The sequence below is a fragment of the Hirundo rustica genome, chromosome 1, assembly GCF_015227805.2.
Source record: "Hirundo rustica isolate bHirRus1 chromosome 1, bHirRus1.pri.v3, whole genome shotgun sequence".
NCBI classification, from domain to species: domain Eukaryota; kingdom Metazoa; phylum Chordata; class Aves; order Passeriformes; family Hirundinidae; genus Hirundo; species Hirundo rustica.
In genome coordinates this window covers 141,430,045-141,451,453 of record NC_053450.1, presented here as the reverse complement: position 1 = coordinate 141,451,453, position 21,409 = coordinate 141,430,045, and the positions used below count along the sequence as shown (strand labels likewise).

At 39.9% G+C, this 21,409-nt stretch overlaps 1 protein-coding gene across 16 annotated transcripts in view; it reads right to left on the bottom strand.

Annotated features, from left to right (window-relative positions):
• Positions 1-21,409, bottom strand: part of SVIL (supervillin) — a 101,009-nt gene that overhangs the window by 43,715 nt on the left and 35,885 nt on the right. For 8 of the 16 annotated variants that reach the window (XM_040088159.2, XM_040088210.2, XM_040088183.2 and 5 more), the window contains exons 2-10: positions 20,898-20,964; positions 15,815-15,906; positions 11,073-11,130; positions 10,798-10,949; positions 9,716-10,382; positions 4,525-4,608; positions 1,638-2,525; positions 1,135-1,305; positions 485-519 (exon numbers count right to left, since the gene is read on the bottom strand). In XM_040088159.2, the coding sequence (XP_039944093.1) occupies positions 485-519; positions 1,135-1,305; positions 1,638-2,525; positions 4,525-4,608; positions 9,716-10,382; positions 10,798-10,949; positions 11,073-11,130; positions 15,815-15,906; positions 20,898-20,964 (2,214 nt within the window). The remainder of the gene's footprint in view (positions 1-484; positions 520-1,134; positions 1,306-1,637; positions 2,526-4,524; positions 4,609-9,715; positions 10,383-10,797; positions 10,950-11,072; positions 11,131-15,814; positions 15,907-20,897; positions 20,965-21,409) is intronic. The other 8 variants (XM_040088239.2, XM_040088248.2, XM_040088266.2 and 5 more) reach the window with 3 other exon arrangements.

Here is a 21,409-nt window from a genome sequence, read left to right as displayed (position 1 = left end):
AGGGAAAGAGAAGCAAGACGGCAGACTGAATTCTGTAATTTAATAACCTGCATTTTGCAACTTACTTAGCCAAAAAACAAGCAAGCAATATCAGTTTCACATTATACTAAAGGCTTTCTTTAAATTATAAGTCCTATATCAGTGATTAAAACTGACCAATGATTATTTTTTTCCCCAACAACTAGCTTATTTATTGTCTAAATTAGGATAAAACCCAACCCCAACTATATTGAAAAGTTTCAAGCCATTCTTTGCTTGACTCCCATTTGAAGTTTGGTATCCACAGACAGACTTTAGGAGTGAAATGAGTTTGACATCGTCTGCAGTAGACATGGCCCAAAGAAAAGGGGTATTTCAACTATATATCATAGGTAAAGATATTTTCAAGTGGATTTTGTTTGCATTATCAAACAGTTCTTCAGGTAAAACAAAATAAAATACATCAGATCCCATTTCTTCCTTGGAGAACAGTATAGCAACATACCGTCAGCAGTTGGTATTTCTGCACACAAAATTGACCTAGTGAAAAATTATCAAACAGAAAAAAGTTAGCTGGAAACAAGACATCAAAAATGAAATTCAAATTCAATCCATAGTAGCAAGACCTCAAAGTCTTAAGAGTGGGAGAATTTATCTATTTTTCAAGTTTCAGCAGAGTCCACTTGGGAACATCCTTTATTAAGCATAAAGGCAAGCAATTGCAGCCAAACTTAAATACAGTAAAGGAAAATTATTTCTAGTTCACCTTTCAGAAAATAAAAGTCTAAGATTTGCTGCCAGCTTTTTAACATAAAATAGGTAGCTTTGGTGGTTTATAAAGAGAGTAAATGATAAAGCAGAGTAGATGGAAAGGAAACCCTTTATATAAAACCAAAAGCATTTAACATCTGAAACAGACAGCTACAGTACTTTATGACGATTCACTGTTCACTACTTCAAACGGGAGGAATTTGCAATAAACTGGTTCTGTTGGGGGGAGTAGTTTGAGTTTCATTTTATAAGGAGCTATAATAAATACTTGATTGTTTTTAAAGACAAACAATAACCTTGCAAAATGTTTATTCTAATATACGAACAAATCTTCTCACAACCTGTTAACATCCACCTGCGCCAGAATGCTACACATGTGCCTACCTATCTGTCTCCTTTCGCTCTGCTGATGTTATAGGTTGAGTTTTAAATCTCTCAGAAGTCTTTCTATTTTCACCAGGAGTAAAATAGCGCCTCGCCTTTCGTGGCCCTCTTTCACGGTCCCCATTGGCAGACACAGTACTACCTGCTGTTGACAACTCAAACCGAGATTCACTTTCAAATCGCACGACAGAGAGCGCATAGGAAAGAAAACAGGAGAGAGAAGTAAAACACAGACGTAAGCATCTCAACAACTCCCCACAGATCACTCCGCATGCTCCTCCGGTACCATGCGCAGACGAACGCATTCCAGCTACCCCACATCACAACTCGCAGTAGCAAGCAGAAGCACAAAAGCGGGATTCAAACCATTTCAGCCTCCAGTACACACTGGTGAGAGCTAAGCTGTGTGCTTTAAGTGCCGAACAACAACTGCTGTTGAGTGGGTGTAATTTTGCCAAGGACGTGCAAGTTTCACACGAAAATACGAGCGAAATGTCACCTACAGTTCCGTTTTCTTGTTGGCATTAGCGGACTCCAGAAAGACATTACGGAGCTGGGCAACAGAGACTTTTGTGTCAACCATGCCAATCTCACCATTTGGTGGATTTGCTTCCATGCTCTCCTTACTTTTAAAAGGTTCTAGCTTAGTAGTCACTGTATAGTCAGACATGGAGCGTGTCAGGACCTTATGCTTTGTTGTTGACACTTTCCAAACAGGAGCCTTTGCTTTGTCAGGCTGCAATACAGATCCGCTCTGTATGTACATAAGAGCTTCACTCCTTTCTATGTTCTCAGGGGTCTTAAACTGCTGCTCGGGGGCCTGTCTCTTATTGCATTCCAATTCTCTCTGAACTTCTGAGTTAACTTTGGGCTTGCTTGCAAAGGAGGAACTCCCCACAGGGGTCTCCAATTCCCCTCCTCCAAAGAGGCCTTCATGGTTCTTCCCTTGCTTGCGAATCTCAGATGGCAGGATTGGCCTTCTGCCTTTGGAAGCCTGTTCACCCTCCAAGGAATCTTCTTCATCAGGTTTTGCTCTGTAACCAGGTGCTTCTTTCTTTTCACTCTCGGATGCAGTGGCTGCTGAGGATTTTGTCCCGAGGCTAACACTGTCTGGCGGGAGGAGGCTGCCAACAGGGGTGTTTGCTGGTTCTTCTGCTGCCATCAGCTGAGCTGTGTGAGCAATGCCAGCAGGCTGAATATAGCCATGGATTGGCTGGCGGACAGAACTGACGGGCTGATTTATAACCCTATCAAAGGCAGACGTTTCTGTCTGAAGAGGCATGTAGTGGGCTGGCACTGGATGGGATTTTCTCTGAGATACTGTGTCTGTGACAAGTTCAGGGCTTCCACGAGCACTTTCCTCTTTCACCAATTTCTCTCTAACTTTTACTCTTTAAGAAAGAAAAAGGATTAAAGCTGTGAACAGCAATACCCAATCTGGAAAGGAACACAGACATCTACTGTGGGTACAGACAGCAATGCTGTAGTAAAATAAAAAAACAGTACACAAAAATAAAGCAATCTTATAATGCAACCCCTTCCTCCCCCCCAAGTCTTAGCAGTAACACTACTCAAAAACAGTCAAGTGATTCATAGGCCCTCAGACATGCATGACTCCTGAGAAGGTAACTGTGCAAGCTCTGGGAACATACAGCATGTTCTCATGAGATCACAAGGGTGTTTGCCAAACAGCACATACCCATAGTCTCAAACAAACAGGATGATCAAAACTGCTTTTTATGTTATCAGAGTGCTGAGTTCAGCCTGAAATTGCAAATTCTACTGGCAATTGTGTACACAGTCAGATATTTGAAGATGTCTAAATACTGAGAAACTTACGTCATACCAAGATGTTGTTGCATTGGGGAAGAGGATGAAAAAACATGTTATCTGCACCTAGCCCTTCAGATATCTTGCCAGAGACTGGTTTACTTGTGTTTTTGTGTATCATTTAAGACATCTGAAATGTCACATGTAGTGTATCCTGTTTCAGTAAGTGAGAAAAAACACTGAAAAGGCAAGTCCTAAACCCAAAAGCGAAACTATGGCATGGCTGTTGCTCTACAGAGAGCTTGCAGGGCAAAAGGCATTTAGAAACTGAAACAGGCATTGCGTCATAAAATGTTTCATTACACTTTTACATGCAATACTTGCAAAAAAACCTTGTTCCCAAAAGTTACCTTACTTCAGTGTGTTTTCTAGAAACACCTCTGAACTTGTGCAACACCCATGCAAAACAGAGTTTTATTTAACCTTTCTAAACTGAATACAGCAGCACAGTGGGAGGCAAGCACGTGCAGCCAGGGGCAGCCTTTGCTCCGGGGCTATGGTTGCAGGTAAAGCTCTCCAGCACTCTTACAGCCTCACCGAGGCTCAGACAGCTCACATCACAGGGCGAGCATCTGCAGATAACCCATACAGTACTGAAAAATAAAGCCCTGTACTTCCTCCCCTCCCAAATGGGTATCAAAAAATCATTTTGGTTCTGAGGAGAGACTCAAGCTAGGAAACTAGCTCTCTGTTTGAAAGTAAGTAATCCAGCCCAAAGTATGTGTAATTCCAGGCTTGCGACCATCAGACTTTTTGGAGTTTATATCATCAAGAAAAAAATAAGATTAGAGGGAAAAAAAGGGCAAATTATCTAAGAGAATAATTCAGGATATCCAAAGTGATTTGAAACACCAACCTTTCTAATATTTTGGCGTTTCCTACCTCTGAAGATGGATGCAGGGAAAGTTGCTTAAGAACATAAAATGTGTTAAATCTGAATAAGTATTCTTTGAACTACAATGTACCGAGCATTCTCCAGAACATCCACACCAATGTTAGTACTGGGTTATAGGTATTACTTTAATCAGGAACATGAAAAAGAGTCTTCCTGCAATGCTTTTCATGGTGGGCTCACTGTATGTGTTACCAAACCAGAAGAAAGCTGCTGCCTGTAGCTTTGATCAAGATTTTGTTTTATTTTTCCATTTAATTATTTTTTTACTTCTTTTGTACCATCTCCTTTGGAATTCAAGGAGTTACTTGTAGAGAATACTAAGATAGAATGGTGTACAGTATAAAAATATGCTGGTTTGTAGAGTACACAAGGATATAAAATAAAAAGTTATAAAATCTAGTGGAAGCCTGAATGATAGTTGCTGTGGAATAAGCTTGAGGAATTTGTACTTCTCCATCAAAACATCAATTGGTTCTAAGTTAGAATAAAAGCATATGCTTCAGAAAAGTTTCAACAGCGTTTTATTCACAAAAATAAAATCCCCACTTTCTTACTTGCTGCTGTTAAAGGAAAATTAAGGGCAAGTGTTAAATGTAGAGAGTAAAAGGAAAGAAAGGGGAGGTTTGCAGTCTTATTGTTAGCCACACAGCTATGTTTTATGATACCTGGAGGGCCAGCTGATAAGTGAAGGTGTGTCCCCTTCCGAATCTTTCTGAAGAAACCATTCAGGTTTTGCTTTCCCTGCACTACTACAGAAAACAGAACTTCAGGTAATTTCTGAGATCTCAACACATGTTCCCATTATTCCTCCCAATCTCCCCTCCCCACTGCTTTTCATTTTTGATTACTCAGTTGCAGAGGACTGTCCTAGAAAACAAAAACAATGCACACTAATCTAATTCAAAGGTGATTAATTGTGAAATAAACTATTATATAATCCCACAAACATATACGAAATATTTTAAATGGTAAAGGTTCTTCAGAGGTAACTTTACCAAGTGCACATTGTCCAAAAATTGAGAAGCAAAAGCAACTACACCACCTTATTTTTGCATTTGCCATTGCAGGTCAGTTTGTGTAATGACATCTGAAAAAGTTGTTAAAAGCCTTCCTTTAATTTGTAATTTTAAGTGGTAAAGATTGCTGCAACCAAAACAAAGTAATAACAGAAATTAATGAAGTGAAAAATTCACGCTACATCATATTTCCTAAGAAATTCTCAGGAGCATCTGGAACCCCTCTGTCCTCTTGTAACCTGTACCACAAAGCTTCAGAAATGCCCACCTGGTTAGCACAAGTCAAACACACCGTGTCACTGTGTGACTTGGTAAAGGACAAACTTCCGAAACAAAGTGACCCCTAATTTAATCTTGCCTTGACTTTACTCTGTTTACATTTTGGAGTTGAAAGCATAAAAAGAAAGAAGAGCTTTTAAAAGCCCTGCAGCAACGCAAGAAAGGGTGTTTGCAGACTTCCTACATAAAGTTTCTCATATACCTTCCTAATGTACACCTTCACTTACAATCCCGCAGCAGCAGTAGAACACATCAAGTACTTTCAACCTTGCAAGCACAGCCTGTCCTCCACATTAACGTTAACAAACTCACTCCCCAGAGGTGACAAGCTTCCAGGACGCTTTCCATTACTTAGAGCTACATCTGAAAGAACTTTTCCACTGAAGAGTCATTTGGGATAAAAACCCCAAATTAAGCTCCAGGTCATATACTTCAATTTTTCTTAGCTTTTTTTTTAATGAAAAATAGTTGAAAAAAGGTCAAATCAACAACTGTTCTGAAGATAACAGTGTATTAGATGCAAATAAGTTTAAATTTGAGAACTCACCTACTGCTGTCATTGAATCCAAATCTATCTTAGAATGACAAACATGAACTGTTAAAACGCCTTCTGTTTGTCCCAACGATTTTGAATCCCTAATGGAACTGACCAAATAGGAGGCAAAGCCCTTTCACAGAAGCTGACTAGAAGCAGCTAGCAGGAATTGCTTTGAAGCACGGGAACTTCCTTCTCTCCTAATGTGTACTTTGGCACAGTTTTATAGTGGGCATGGCCCAAGCAGCAATTATTTGTACTTGATCATTCATCCTTTGAAGAGTGCAATCAGAAGAACGTAAGCCACATTTTGAATTTAATCAGCCATTTCAGGAGCCAAATGCAGGCAATGTCAAATGATACCCTCTCAGTGATGTGTAACTGGATTAATTATTAAATCTTCTTAGTATTAAATCTTCTTTAATGAAGGCACAAAAGCTTTTCTATATATTCCAAGGTGAGCTGCATTTATTTTCCAGTTTAGACTCAGGAAATTTAAATTTAACAATCTTTAACAATTTTATAGCCCATATATAATGTGGAACTGACTTCAGAACAGCAGTCACCTGAAAAACTGGAGTTAGCCTTTTTTTCTCTTGTGCAAATAGCCTCATAGGAGACCACCACAGAGTCACTTTATATGGGTTGCATGGATGCAATGATATTTTACCACTCAAAATCAGGGACAAGAGTTTCAGAGAGGTTATTCTTACATCTCTGAATACCACACCAGGGAGTACCCACTGGGACTGAAAGTATCAGAGGTATTAAAGAGTGGGCTCTTTAAAGGCAACATGGCCTTTAAAATATCACCTACTGCCTTCAAGTGTATCTAAACAAGAGACAAAACCCTACATTTAAGTTCTTGGCTGCTTTAAGTACTACACCACACCTTAGTGAGTGCAGATGGTTTCCTTCAAAAGATAGACAGCAATTAGGGGAAATTTGTTTTATGCAAATACTAACCCAAGCCTCATGCAGAGAGAATTCTGAAATTAGAGACAATGAAGTCAGCAATTTGTATCATATTATTACTTCTTCACAGAATCACAGAATAGCTTGAGTTGGATGGGACCTTTAAAGGTCATTTAGTCCAATCCCTCTGCAATGAGCAGGGACATCTTCAACTAGATCAGGTTGCAGAGTCCTTCAACATCACCCTGAACACTTCCAGGGAAGGGGCATGTACCTTCTCTCTAGACAACCTGTGCCAATGTTTTACCACCCTTCTTGTAAAAAATTTCTTCCTTATATCTAGTATCGATCTACCTCTCTTTCAGTTCAAAACCATTTCTCCTTGTCCTATAGGAAAGGAAGAATATCCCTATTAAAAAGTCTGTCCCAATCTTATAATCAACTCTCGCAGCACTGAAAGGTTGAAATCAGACCTCCCTGAAGTCTTCTCTTTTCCAAGCTGAACAATCCCAACTCTCCAAGCCTTTCCTCCTAGGAAAGGTGCTCCATCTCTCTGATTATTTTTGTGGCTCTCCTCTGGACTTGCTCTAACACTCTATGTCATTCCTGTGCTGAGGATTACAGAGCTGCAGATACAGCATTCCAGATGGGATCTCGTGAGAATTGAATAGAGGGGCAGAATCACCTCTCTCAACCTGCTGACCATGATCCTTTTGAGGTCCCAGAACACATTCAGCTTTCTGGGCTGCAGGTGCACATTGCCAGCTCATGTTCAGCCCCTCATCCACCAGTTCCTCAAAGTTCTTCTTGGCAGGGCTGCTCTAAATCCCTTCAACCCCCAGCCAGCACTGGCATTACTGGGGCTTGCCCCAGCCCAGGTGCAGGACTTTGCACTCGTCCTTACCAAACCCCTCACGAGACTCTGATGAGCCTACTTTTCAAGCTTGTCCATGTCCCTCTGGGTGATATCCTATCCTTCAGGAGTGTCAACCACACCACTTGGTTTGGTATCATCTGCAAAACTGCTGAGGGAGCACTCAACCCCCTTGTGTCATTGATGAAGATATTAAATAACCCTGGTCCCCATACAGACCCTTAAGGGGACACCATTTTACACTGATGTCCATCAGGACTCTGAGTGTTGACCATTACTCCCTGGATATAACTGTCCAACCAATTCCTCATCTACCAAACAATCTCACAGCTCTTCAATTTAGAGAGAAGGATGTTGAAGGGGACTGTGCAGAAAACCTTGCAGGAGCACAGACAGAGACATCTGTAGCCTTTCCCTTGTCCACTGATGTAGTCACTCAGCCAGGAAGGGTCAGCATCTAGATGGGTCAGGCAGGACTTGCCTTGATGAAGCTGTGCTGGCTGTCTGTAATCCCTTCCCTGTCCTCCACGTCCCTTAGCATAGCTTCTGAGAAGATCTGTTCCATGATCTTCGCAGGCACAGAGGTGAGGCTGACAGGGCAGTAGTTTCCAGTATCTTCCTTTCCACCCTTTTTAAAGATGGATGCAATGTTTCCCCTTTTCCAGTCACTTGGGACTGCACCTGACTGCTCAGATATCATGGAGATATATCAGCCAATCGCCTCAAGACTCTGGGATAAATCAAATTGGGGGGGGTCCTATGGCCTTATTTTTGTTCAGCTTCCTCAGGGAGTCAGGAACATGATTTTTCCTAATAGTGAGAGGGACTTTGCTTCCCCAGTCACTATCCTGCCGTGACTGGGGAAGCACTATCCTTCCTCATCTTATGAGGTGTGGAAAGAGACCTCATTGAAGACTGAGGCAAAAAAGTAGTTGAGCCTTCTCCTTACCCATTGTTACCAGTTTTGACCTTCCATTTCCAGCTAACATACCTGTAGAAGTCCTTGCTATGTTTTGCCTCCCTTGCAAAGTTCAGTTCCAGCTTCACCGTGCCCTTCCTAACCTCATCTGTACACAACTGGGCAGTGTCCCTATACTCTTCCCAAAACACCTGTCTCTGCTCACTGGCTGTGCATTTGCTTCTTTAATAATCCATGTCGGTGTCTTTCCTTTTTTTCCTGATTTCTCACAACTGGGAACTGAGAGCTCTTGTGCTCTGTGGAAAGCATAAATAGTTGTGTTTATACCAGTTACCTCAGTTTCTTAAAAACAGTTAACACTGTTCAGCATTATGCACACATGTTTAAAATTAAGTTCTCATTTATATAATTTTTAGTTGCAATATTTTAACTTATGTTTTTACAGTTATTATTTTCTATCTATCCACCTACCAAGAAATTAAAGACTTGCACTTAGGGAAAATCATACTTTTAAAAAATTCTTAGTCACGTGTTGTTTTCAGTCAGCATAAGAATTTGACAGTATTTCTATACCACACCGAGAAATTGTAATGTAAAATAAGTGATTTTTTTTTTTCCTTTTGGGAGAATCTGGTTACCCTATTACCATAGTAAATTTGTCAAGTCTGAAGCAATCCAGCACAGAATTTTAACTCTCCTCCCTGCCCCTTCACGCACATATATGCCTGATCTTATCTGAAAGATTAACTGTCACAGTCCAAAAGGGTTTTTACACTTTCACATCAGGAAAACAAATCAACTTTTATTTCAACTGACCCAATATACTCTTCATGTTTTAAGTCTGCAAATTTTTATTTTGGCAGAAGCCATCATAAAGATATTCAAATCTTCACTGAGAAGCACCTAGCCTCTACTTGGAAGCTCCCAGCCAACAATTACAAGATATAGAAGAAAGAAAGTTAAAGAATTCTCTAACAGGTCATTAAAAAAACAAAACCCAAGGAGATTTAGAACCATAACTCCTTCAATTTCTAGTTTGTGTTCTCTCCACAAAGGGCCTAATTTTAGCAAAAATTCTATAAATATAAAGTGAAATAAAAGACAAAGCTAAGTAGAGAAATATATAGCCACTTCCTTGTATCAGACACACACACTGTGATACAATAAACCCTATTAATCCACCTTGAGACATCCAAAGCAACTAAATACATTCTTCGAGAGTAATAAATACATTCTCATTAATACTGTAGACACTGATGGAGAAGCTGATTACAATAAAGGAATCTACAGCAAAACAAAAAATAAAAATCATGCTTACCTGTGTCTGCTGTTACTGTGCAAGGGCTGGTCATTCTGCAGGTGGGTCGGTGAGGCTGCCCGCTTCGGTGAAGAGAGGGACTCTCGGGGGGGTTGCTTTGGTGATATTGGCACTTCGTTATAGCAGGAAGAGTCTCGTCCAGAAAGTGAAAGGGAGACAGAACTATCCAAGGCTGCTGAAGGGTCAGAAACCTGTCTAATGGCACTGTCATCTGCTTTTCTAACACTCTTTTCATTTGAAAGGTCATCTTTATCTTCATGGCTGGAGTACTCTTTGGAATCAGAAATCACACTCTTCGATGCCTTCGTCTCAGTCCTGGACAAATAGAGGGTGCCATAGTCCTTGTTTTCATCACCTTGCCTTTCACTTTTCACTCCCTTCCTTTCCACGCTGTCAGGATCTTTCCTTGCCCGTGTATATCTGGACGAGTAGTCAGAATCCAAATCAGAATCAAGAGATAGTCCATACTTTTCAGCCAGCTGGCGTCGCCTCTCTGCCTTGTACCTAGCTATTCTCTCCGCTTTTGACTCTAGTTCCTGGACATCCATGTTTGCTGTACTGTACAAGGGCTCTGTATTACCTCCTGTGGTTTCTGATCGGTATCTGGATGATCTGGGCTGCTTTTCTACAGAAGAATCTGAAGTTTCCTCCTCTTCATTTGATCTTCCTGTCAAAAGTACAACATATATGAGCAAGTCCTTCCCAAAACTCCAAGTACCCCACCCACCACTCAAACTGAGTGAACTAAAAGCTTCCCATTTGCTTACAAATCAAAGTGTCTGCAGAGACATTATATTTTTGCACTTTTGTCTCCAAAAGCACATACAAACAATTAAGAATATGCATTAGGAATAATTCTTTAATAACGAATGGTTCTCAATTCAAATAGTTATTTTAAAGCAATAAAAACCATCAAAACTTTTCAAATAAGACAACTGGAGACTTAAAAGGCAAATTGAAAAGAACCCAAACATCCTGACAGAGCTGCTCTGTAGAACTCTTCTCTAGGTAGTGCATCACTGATAGTGTAGCAAACATGAAGCAATTCAGCAGTGCAAGACCAACTGACCTGCTCTACTTACCTAAGTGGGGGCTGTATGGGTCAGTTGCACGCATATATCTTGGTGTATCTTCCTCTAGTAAGCGGTGCGTGACTGATCCTGGGCAGTTTTGTAGAAGCATAGGCTGTGTATCATTTTCAATTCCCTCTAAGCGCCTAGCTATTCTTTCTTTTCTGAAAAATATGTGAAAAATGTGAAAACAGGCATCTTGAAGATTCAAGGGCAGAGTTTCTGTGAGGAGGTAACAAAACAAGCTGTATGTTTTGTTTTACAGGCCAAAGACTTTTTTCCTTTACCTTTTCATTTCCAAAAAATCTTGGTTGTTTGGTTCAAAGAGTTTTCTTAATTCTGAAACTGAGACAACAAAAGATTATGTAGCTTATAAAACAACAAGTTTCAGAAACTCGATAAAATGCTTTAGAATAAGAAAGAACAGTCAAATAAAGTTCAGAGGTTTGAAATAGCTTTTGTCAGGAAATGAGCATTTTCCTCTTGTTTTCCTAGTTTATTAAGGTTGTACTGTCAAAAGTGCATTAGGCACATAGGTGTGACCATCAAGTACTCCTCCCTTCCACATATTTCCAGGCTAATCCCAAATCTGCTATGCCATCCTAGCAGTTTTCAAGATCTAGTATATACTGGACAGGTTGTATTTTGATTAGATGAAGTCAAGCTTATGCGCTCCAGTAACCCATTCCAAAACCAGGTGGTATGGAAAGTCTGCTTACCCTGTCTGCTCAAAGGTCAGGGACTATGTTTAAAGAGAAGCAGTAAGGAAGAGGTCCCCTCTTTCTTACTTTCCTCCACACCCTTGTATTGATCAAATCCCAAGAATGCCAGTGACTCATTGCTGAAGTGAAAATTACCATGCACTGTCATGGTACTCTTGCATGGTTAATTACTTGCTACTTTAGCTAACTTTCCCGTGCAGTTTTAATTGGACATACTTTCCTTCTCTTCCCTGAACCCTTTGCTGGTGTTAAGTGCCAGCAGACAGCTGCCACAGGCCACAAAATAGTAGTGAACCAAGGGGAGGCACGACAGATGAAGTAATCCCTATATATACACACATATGTGCACGTGCAAACCACACTGGAGCAGTGAGTGCTACACAAATAAGTGCTGTGTGACTCCTCATCACCAGGAAGAGAAGCTGTCCAGGAAAGCAGAGGACTGGGGGTGTGCCTAACACACAGGCATGCACATCCACACACCCCTGTACTGTGGCCTCAGCAAACGTGGTGATGAAAGCTTTGTGCACCTATTCTTGAGCCAATGCACCTCTGGGGTACTAAGCCTGCTAACCCAGGGGTGAAAAGTTAAAGCAAGCCTAAGGCTATGCCTGCTAAATTGGCAGAGATTGCCATCAGAAACACCTGATGAGTCAGGAGTGTCTAGCTGACGTTGTTCCACTGCAGAGGTAAACCTATCAGCTTTATTTTCTTGTAACCAGACCTCATTGCTCTAGATACCTAAAAGACAAATATTATTGGGACACCACCCTTTTAAAGGTCAGATACTCCTTTTCTGCATTCCATTTACTACTGTAAGAGCTTAACATGCACTGCTTGGTCAGGGTTCCAGCTCTGCTGACTCATCCCGGAAGTCTGCTGTACTCAGTACCAGGGCTCACACCTCACAGATACAACGTTGACACTGACTCATATCAACCCTACATGTGGAAAAGCCTGAAAGTAGGACTACAGATAAAATGTGTGGGACCAGCAAGAATGAACATGTTCTCATCCTGAACAAACACCACAGCAAAGATGAGCCCTTGTTCAGTGTTTTCACAGGCTTTTCTCTCAATGCATGAGCCGTTTCCACTGTTGCCCTGTCTACCCAAGCTGTGCTAGCAGTGGAACTGTACTAAACAGAGAACTTGCCCATTTGAAACCAGCCTTCATTTCCAATCCACACCAAAGGGAATGATTTCTCATAAGGACTTCGCTCTCGCCTCCCCAAATCTACTTCTGCTTAATTATGTTCTAGCTAACAGAGTTTTTCTGTTCCAGCTGTTGCTATGTATACACAACATTGTCAAAACAAAACCTGTACCCGTCTGTCTTCAGACAAGTCAAAGGCCTCTAGAGCTCAGAGCTAGTGAAACCATATTTCATCCAAATCCTGATACGTTTTTTTCTCCAGTCACCAATATATACAGTCAGCAAAACCATCATCAGAGAACAGGTCTTTCACACAGCTTTAGTAAAGCTCTAAAGTGTAGCTGTGTTTGTTAGTGAAAGTCTTCTCTCCCCTCACCACCAGAAAAGGAAACTTGACTATAAGTTGTCCACATACAAGAAATGTGGAATATCCAAAGAACTCCCAAAGCATTAGTTCAACACTCTCTTGCTACATGCTAGCTGAAGTTCCAGAGATTCTACTACCACTTTGCAGTCCTAAAAAGAGCACTGGTCTCATGAAAAATGTCTCCCAACACCTCCCCAAACAACAAGGGACAAAAATAGCACAGGACTATTCTATGTTGCCTTACACTTTTTCCAAGCTTGAGATTACAGAAGTAATTTCAGCTTGGTTGGCCAACATCTGCAGATTTTTTTTTTTCTGTGAAAGAAGTTGCAGCAATATTCTTCTTTTGGTAAAGTGGGAAAAAGAAGCACAAAAAAGAAAAACCAAAAGAAGATAAATGAAGAAAGTCTTCTAGTCTAGTGGTTTCTTTTTGATGAATAATATATTTCTCAAAACAGAAAAACCAATTGGAGACATTTCGTTCCCAAGGACACTGGCTGGCCCTTGGAGACATTTCACTCCCAAGGACACTGGTTGGCCCTTGCAAATTCAGGTGACCAGGTTTCTCCTTTTTACTTTACAATTTGAATATATTGGTGCTAGTTCCCATCTGTCCATGGGATGTTTTCCCACGTGACCACCACAAACAACACCATGGGTGCACTAAAGAACATCAACACTTCTAACTAAAAGGTAGCACAAAAATCTGATTCAGCACACAAGAAAAGACTAAGCAGCTTAAAATAATTAATTTCACAGTAAAAGCTCCTTATCTAGATTACTTCATGGCAACACACTTTGTAAGCACCATTGGTCAGTTAAGGGCAAGAGGAAGAACAGCCACAGCTCAGAAACAGCTCTGAACTTGAGGCATTATTTTAGGCTGTTGAGCAGGATGCTGTGGTAGGATACCCTCTGAGGTAAACTGTCAAGAGGCATTTTTGGTAACTGTAGTCCCTCAAAACAAAATTACTTTGGAATACCATTATTCAGGAAAAACAGTATTGTTCCCCATGTTGTCCCAGAAGGAAAAACAAAAAATACATTTGTAGCACATTCTATATTTTAAAAACTCCGTAAACTAAGGTCAAATATTTCTTATAGAAATATATATTCATAGAACTCTTTCAGAAACCTGCAACAGAATATAAACATGTTTATGCTGAAAGCCCTCTTTGACTGCTGCAGAGGGGATGTGAATAAAGTTGCAGCCATGTGACAGCAGTTTTCTTTTTATACTACAGATGCTGTAAATACTCAATTAAGCCTTCTAAAAGCCTTCATGATAGAGGGAGAGCACATACATTTGTGAAGCCTGGACAGACATGGATCAAAAGGTTACCTCCCAGAAGATTAACTTTTCAGAGATGGTAAATAACCATTGCAACACAGGTAGCACACATTTTCATTGTGAGGAAAATTTAACACAATAGCAAAGCAAAAAAAAAACCCCACCAGCCTCATTCCTACTTCCTCCTCTCTATAAGTGGAAAGGTGATGGTCTTAAAATGAGGCTGGAGAAACATTTATCTTCTGTTTATGCCAGCAAAGAAATTGGCATGTTCAATGCCCAACTGCAGGCCTCAGTTCAGTCAGTATCAGTTGAAAAATAAACATATTCCTTCAAATTTTCAACATGTGCAAATCTGCATCAAAATTAGGCTCTAGAAAGGACAAATAAACCTTATTTTCAAAAAGACCCTGACTGAAAGTAGTTCCCTCAGAATGCAACCAAAAGCTCCTACTGCTATTTCTAAAGTCTGGTACGCACAAAATATGATGCCTTTATTATGAGAATATTTTTTTGAAAAATAAAAACATCCCGGAATAGACATTAGTTCACTGACAAGCAACTTACAGATAAGGTTTCTCAAGTGAAGGCTCAATTAACTTGTTGGCTCCACTATTTTAAGGCTAAGTGTAAGGAATAATGAGGAACTATGGATTATTACTGTCTGGTGCTCTCAGAAGTCTGTATTGTATAAATGCATAACACTCTATTCCATCATTTTGCCAACATTTCTTTCTGAACATCTGCAACGATTATATTTAAAAGCAAGCATATCACTTAAATAGCACTTAAATGTTATGCTGGAAGAAGTGCTCCTTTCCAGAGGAATTCTGCAACAAATGACATAAAAAGAGCAAGCCAGTTCCTTTACACTGGGATTAGTGCATTCACTCTTGCAGTGCATTTAGTCCTGTCTGAAAAAAGTTAATACCATCAGAACACATACACACATACAATTTTAATCAAAGTTTTGAGGTTCACAACATCCTTGAGTGAAGGGGACATATTTGTGCCAGTTGCACATAGTTCTTCAGTCAAATGTCACCCTCTATGGGTCAAGCACACTGTGATTTTCTCTCAATAATTCAAGAGAATTATTCTTTGCCTCTACATCAACTGTGTCAAATGATAAAGATGGAACTGCTGTTTCTCTCAGAAATCATTCAGATTAAGACAGAAGTTTAAAACAAAAACCCAAAAAAACCCACCCAAAGTAAACACCATATGTATTGCAGACTCTTGAGAATGCAAGACAAAAACTCAAGTGAAGTCAGTTGGTCACGCAAGCACAGTGACTCCACCAACCACCAAAGGGGCCTGGAAAGAGCTATGACTCTTAACAGGTGAAGTTAATACTTCTGAATTCAGAATTAACTGTACAAAGAAACTCTCTTAAGTTTTGAATTTCAACTACTTGCATAGACAAAACTTCACATGCTGTTAAATTACAAACTACTTATAAACTTGTGTTTATAATATGTCTCCCTTACCTACCTTTCGGAAGTACTGCTAAGAGATTAGCATCAATATCCTTTGTGCTGTTCGCAAGTTCTTCTTTATCTTCCAATGAGAACTCCTTCTGAAAACTGAAAGCAACATCTGGTTTACAGAACTGTGGATGTCTCTGCTACAAATCAAATAAACCCAAGACATAACCAATTTACTGCAAGATATTCTAACAGAGACACCAAAGAAAATATTTTCCCTAAGAATGAGCTAAGAAATAACCCAAAGAAAGTCAGAAAGCCAAACCTAACATAATTTGAAACTTGTTTGGAACTGACTGTGACACATTTTTGCATTAAATTACTGACTGGAGACTGCCTTCAAAATGCTCTAAGTAATTACATTTAAAATAATCTATATTGAATGGTTATTCATAAATATTAAAACAAGTCATCAAATGCAGTACACTCCACCTAGAAGCTTTCTGCGTGACTACCCTGTTTTTGTTACTGCACTGTTCTCTGGATCTTACACAATTTATAATATGCTAATAGGAGTATGAGATCATTTAATTTTATACCATGTCTTTTCAAAACAGGAAAACTGCCCATTTAGATGAAACAAATTATTTCTTTAAATATCTTCATTAAATATACAAATTTTAACTGTAAAATATAGGTGTCATAATGGTCTAAAGTAGATCCCAACTGTCAACAGAGACTTTATTGGAGGAAGTGTTTCTCCTTGGAAGCAAATTTTTTTTTACTCAGTCAATAAAAATAGAGAACAAATTATTGTATTCTGCCATTGTGACTATCCCAGCTGGGCATATGAAAACATATAATAGTCTTAAAACTTTTAGTAAACTGTGTAGACAGGTGTACAGATATAAATCCTCACAGTGATCCCAGGTTCTTCATTTTGCCACAGTAGTGGGGTGCTGTATGATTTAAAGTCATTTTGATATGAAAAACCACACAGTGTTACTGTTGAAAAATCCTTCCTTAGGACAGATTTTAAATGTCTGCTTTTTTTTCAAGGGTATGAATTCTGTAGTCATTATTTCCAAAGAACAATTCTCATTGAAAAGAGTTTTAAAATATATTGACTAATATTTTTCATAAGCATTTCCTTGTTTATGGTTTATAAATAACATTACTTCTTAAGATATTGAGGGGAGAATAAAACCCTTGAAATGACAGTGAAGAAACTGGGCTGTGCCACAACCAGGCACCATGCCACCTGCCACAAATTGTCTCCAACATCTGCACTTAGAGAAATTACTCCAGGTACTGCCAAGAAAAGCAGTGTTAGCCACTACAGAAAATAACAAATTGAAGGTGGAGAGCTGCAATAAGCTGTCCATTAGAGAGAACTGTGCATCCTTACAGGGCAAACACATGGTAATTGAACAAAAAAAAAAAAATCAAAACACAATGAAAAAAATAGCATACAGCAGCCACATGCAAGTGGATCCATGTGTCATCTGAGACTGGGCAGAGAATCAGACAGTTAACTGGATGTTCTTCTATGCCTGACCCCACACTGCCAACACTTGTAATTCTTACTAGCCTCACAGTGTACTGTTTTCTTACAGACACACTTCTGCAGAACCCTGGATGGAGAGATACCTAGTTCCCATTTGAAAGCAGTTTCTACTCCTTTTAGCTGAGGATGAGTTTAAAAAATGCAAATAAGGCCCAAATTCATTCTGCCAAATCAACTTAATTACTTAACACAAAAGTTCTGAAGGATCCAGCTCTTGACTTTTGAATACCGGGGATTTTTAGCAGTTTTTCCACTTGCTTTCATAATGCCTGTGACAGTGCAGCACCTTAAGTTTCCTTAAAGGGGCTTTGTACAGAAAAGCTTTCACCCAACAGCAAAATCTTTGTTTAAATGAACTGTGTGTGAGCACTCACCACTATGCCTAATTCCTATGTGAATTTCCAAGGGTAAAATCATGGAATCAGGACTTGTACTAGGCCTGATGGATCCATAAACAACTGTATTATTTGATTGCTTGTCAACCAGTTTATGTTCACTCCTGCTTCTCCCTCCAGGGAGTTCTAGTGACTTTGAAGGCAGAGATCTTTTAAACCTTGATCTCTCACTGGGTTTCCATCTATTTGTTCTGGTGCCAGTGTTGTCAGTTACCTTACTTATTTTTCTTAATAAGAGCTCATCTACACATACTTGGAGTTCCCAGGACAGGCTCCCAGTCTCACTGGTTATCAGTTACAATGCTCTCGACTTATTCCAGTCTAAAGTAATCTTTTTCTTGTATATAGTGACCAGAATTGGATGGTCTTGATTCCAGACTTGGGTCTTAGCAGTATCTTATGAAAATATGATTTTTAATAGAGAAAGTATTATTATATGACTAGCTAGCTGAATGTTGGGATCTACAACACATTTGCCTTTTTACATATACACTGTACGGATTGCTCAATCCTGCATGACAAACTAATATGCAAAGACTTTGCTTTCATCAGTTGCAAGTGACAGAAAAATTTATCAGCCTCCAATGCACAACTGTGCACTTAGTATTATTACATTATATCCTTTTTTCTATTACTTCTCAAGGTCACCCAGTTCTTCCTGTACGGGAGCTTCCTGAACCTCCTTTATACAGAGGGTGGCTTGCAGCCTTTGCTCGCTCGCAGATTTCATTAAAATTCCTTAAATAACCACAAACTTCCTAAGCTTAACCCTCGCTGCACTACACAGCATCACAGGTTATCTGCTTCATGAAAGTCTCTTCAGACTCCCTTATGGCCTCATCTTCCATTTCCCTCTGGACAGGCTGACAACCATTACTGCTCATTTTTTTAAAGAGTAACAATTTTCATACACTATTTTATCCACAATTTAGGAGTTTTATCTCTTCAGATACTTTTTTTCTTTTTTTTTTTTTTGCTCTCCCTTGCTAAACCTGCAGGTGGAATTGCTTGTTTTAAATGTTTGCACAGGAGAAAACCTAAATGTTTTAATCCAATGCATAATTACATTGCTTTCCCATGCACAGAGGATTCTGCTCTGAAGATGACAGAGTCAAGCCAAACAATTGAGTATTTATAGACACATACACCATATTAGTTCTAAAAATGAAAGTAGGCATATTTAGGACATGTCACAGTGTTCAATAAGAACATTCATTAGGAATCTAAATTGAGTTGGAATGATGTTAAGGCAATTCCAAATAGAAAAAAAAAAAAAAAAAAAAATTACAGGAGGCTACTCACCATGATTTATAAGTGTTTTAAAAAACAAACTCATAAGTAATTCCTTAACAAGACTTTCCTTTTTCCTCAAAGGGGTCTTTCCAGACCCCTCCCTGCTTTATCGTTTTCTCTGCTGGAGGAGCAGTTGCAGAATCAATTCAGTTGCTTAAGCAAAGTCAGATAGTCAGACTTGGATTGCCAAATACATTGTGCCTTCAAACTCATCCAAAACCCTCTTCTGGAAATACCACAACTACACCTAGTCATGCTGTAATTTTAGGTGCAGATTCTGAGCAGCAGCACTATGAACTTAATAGCTGGCTATGCACACTTATTATTAATATAATTAAGGAATACAAGGGATTCTCAAAAAAAAAAAAAATAAAATTAAACTGGAAGTTTGAAAGAATTCTTTCTTGAAGCCCCCGATAAATCTGGATACTGAAATAGGAACTTATTGTTTTTTCTTTGCTTGAAATATAGCCTCTGATCATGGTTCATGAAATTTAATCAACAGTATGAGGTTCCAGCACTTTGTTTCAAACAGGATTTGTGTGTGGCTTGGCCTCAGGTTCCCAACAAACTCATACTCTCCAATGTTCAGAAATTCAGATGATTCCTGTTAAAACACAGGCAACAATTTTTCACAATCTCAATAGTTTTTCTTTAAAACCAATGTAAAATGTAAGATTAGTAGAGTACTTGACAGTCTCAGTAGTTGTACTATTCTGGCAACTTCCAAAATGCGAGCTGTACATCAGGGATTCCAGGCTGAAAACTTCCAACTGTCCCACTAACCTAGTTACATGACCAAAAGCAACCAGAAGTTTGAGCCAAATGCCACTGGTAACACTGACCTGCCATCCCAATTAATGCTATGGCATATAATGAGATTTTAGGACTGAAGTATAAAACCCACTTGTACACCTGCCAGCTAGGAGCTCGCTGCTCACTTTTCTTCTCTTTACCTCCAGGAGAACTTCCTTCCCTGGACTTGCATGTAAAAGGTCCATTTTACAGTCATGCTCTTCTTTACTACTCTCATTGCTACTTTCCCCTACCTGCTCTCATAGCACAGTGTCTTGTACACCCATTCCCTCCATCTCTCTGCAGGACCTAAGAAACAACATGGCAGGGAAGCAGGTGTGCTCTAGGTGCATGCACTGACTGAAAAGAAGCTTGCGAACATGAGCCTGTGCACCCAAGGCAGGTGGATTCCTGCGCAGCTGAGCCAATGAAACAGCTGGTTCCTGGGGCAAGGGTTGGTTCCCAACTCCTGACCTCCTCTCTGTGCCATTGTGAATGAGTCCAGCAAGCACAAATGTGGACACCCAAAGCAGCTGGAGCAAGGACGGGAATAGAGAGGGAATGTGACCTGCCTTCCTGCTTAACTGTTTAATTGTATTCCCTTAGGCAGCCTTGTGGAGCTGTGCCCTAAGAACGCAGGCCATGAGGCAGGCACAGCACTGCATGGAAGCAACACCACCAGTCCATTCATCTCTGCAGTGTCCCCCTTCTTCTTCCTCTCCCAGACTGCTCCCTGCAAGGATGTATATTTAATTCACCCACTTCAGCCACCTGCTTTTACAGACATGTAAGTGTTCCAGGCTGCTTCATACTGGATGTCGGTACTCAGTCCATACCATGCAAGGAAAAATGGGCATTGCAATGGCAGGAAGCTCAGTGTACAGTGGCACTTTCCCTTTAGCAATGTCAGCTATAATTTAACATTATTTTAGAGGCAGTTGGTGTTTCGATGGTTGATCAGAGCATCTGCTCTAAGCAGAAGTTTGGTCCTGTGAGAGGACCAATAATCACTTTTTCTGACAAAAGAATAAATGTAGATTCGAGCAATGACGGAAAGCTACTGCAACCATCTTCACTGGGCAAGAAAAACTTGACCTTACCTTAACGCTCTCTTCCTTAGGAGCAATCGTGAAGGCTTAAATCTGATTGAATTTCCTTTGGCAAAATCTGTGAAGCAGAAAAAACCACACTGTTGTGAAGATGCTGTAATAAAAGGGGAACTTTTGGTAAAGTAGGTTGTAGTTTCCAAGCATAGCCTTTTTCCCCTGCAAAAGGCTGTGCAGAAGCTCTCTAAGCAAAGGACCACCAGCTGGCATGTCCAAGATAGTGATAAACCAAAGCTTTGCAAAAATGAGTGCAGACAGTAGACATACCAAAAGCATCAATACTTTATGGAACTGCCATTTTCTATTCCTAATATTTGTGATGCAGCACTACAGCCTGGGGTGATCACTTAAAGTCACTGTTTCCCAGCTTATAAAATGGGCAATGGCCATGTTTATGAAGCACTCTACAAATGAGAAATGCTGCAAGCAGCAAGAGCCTTTTTGGCTGCAGCCTGGCAGTACTATAAAAACTGCATATTCACTGCAGAAGCCAAGAGATGTCCAGC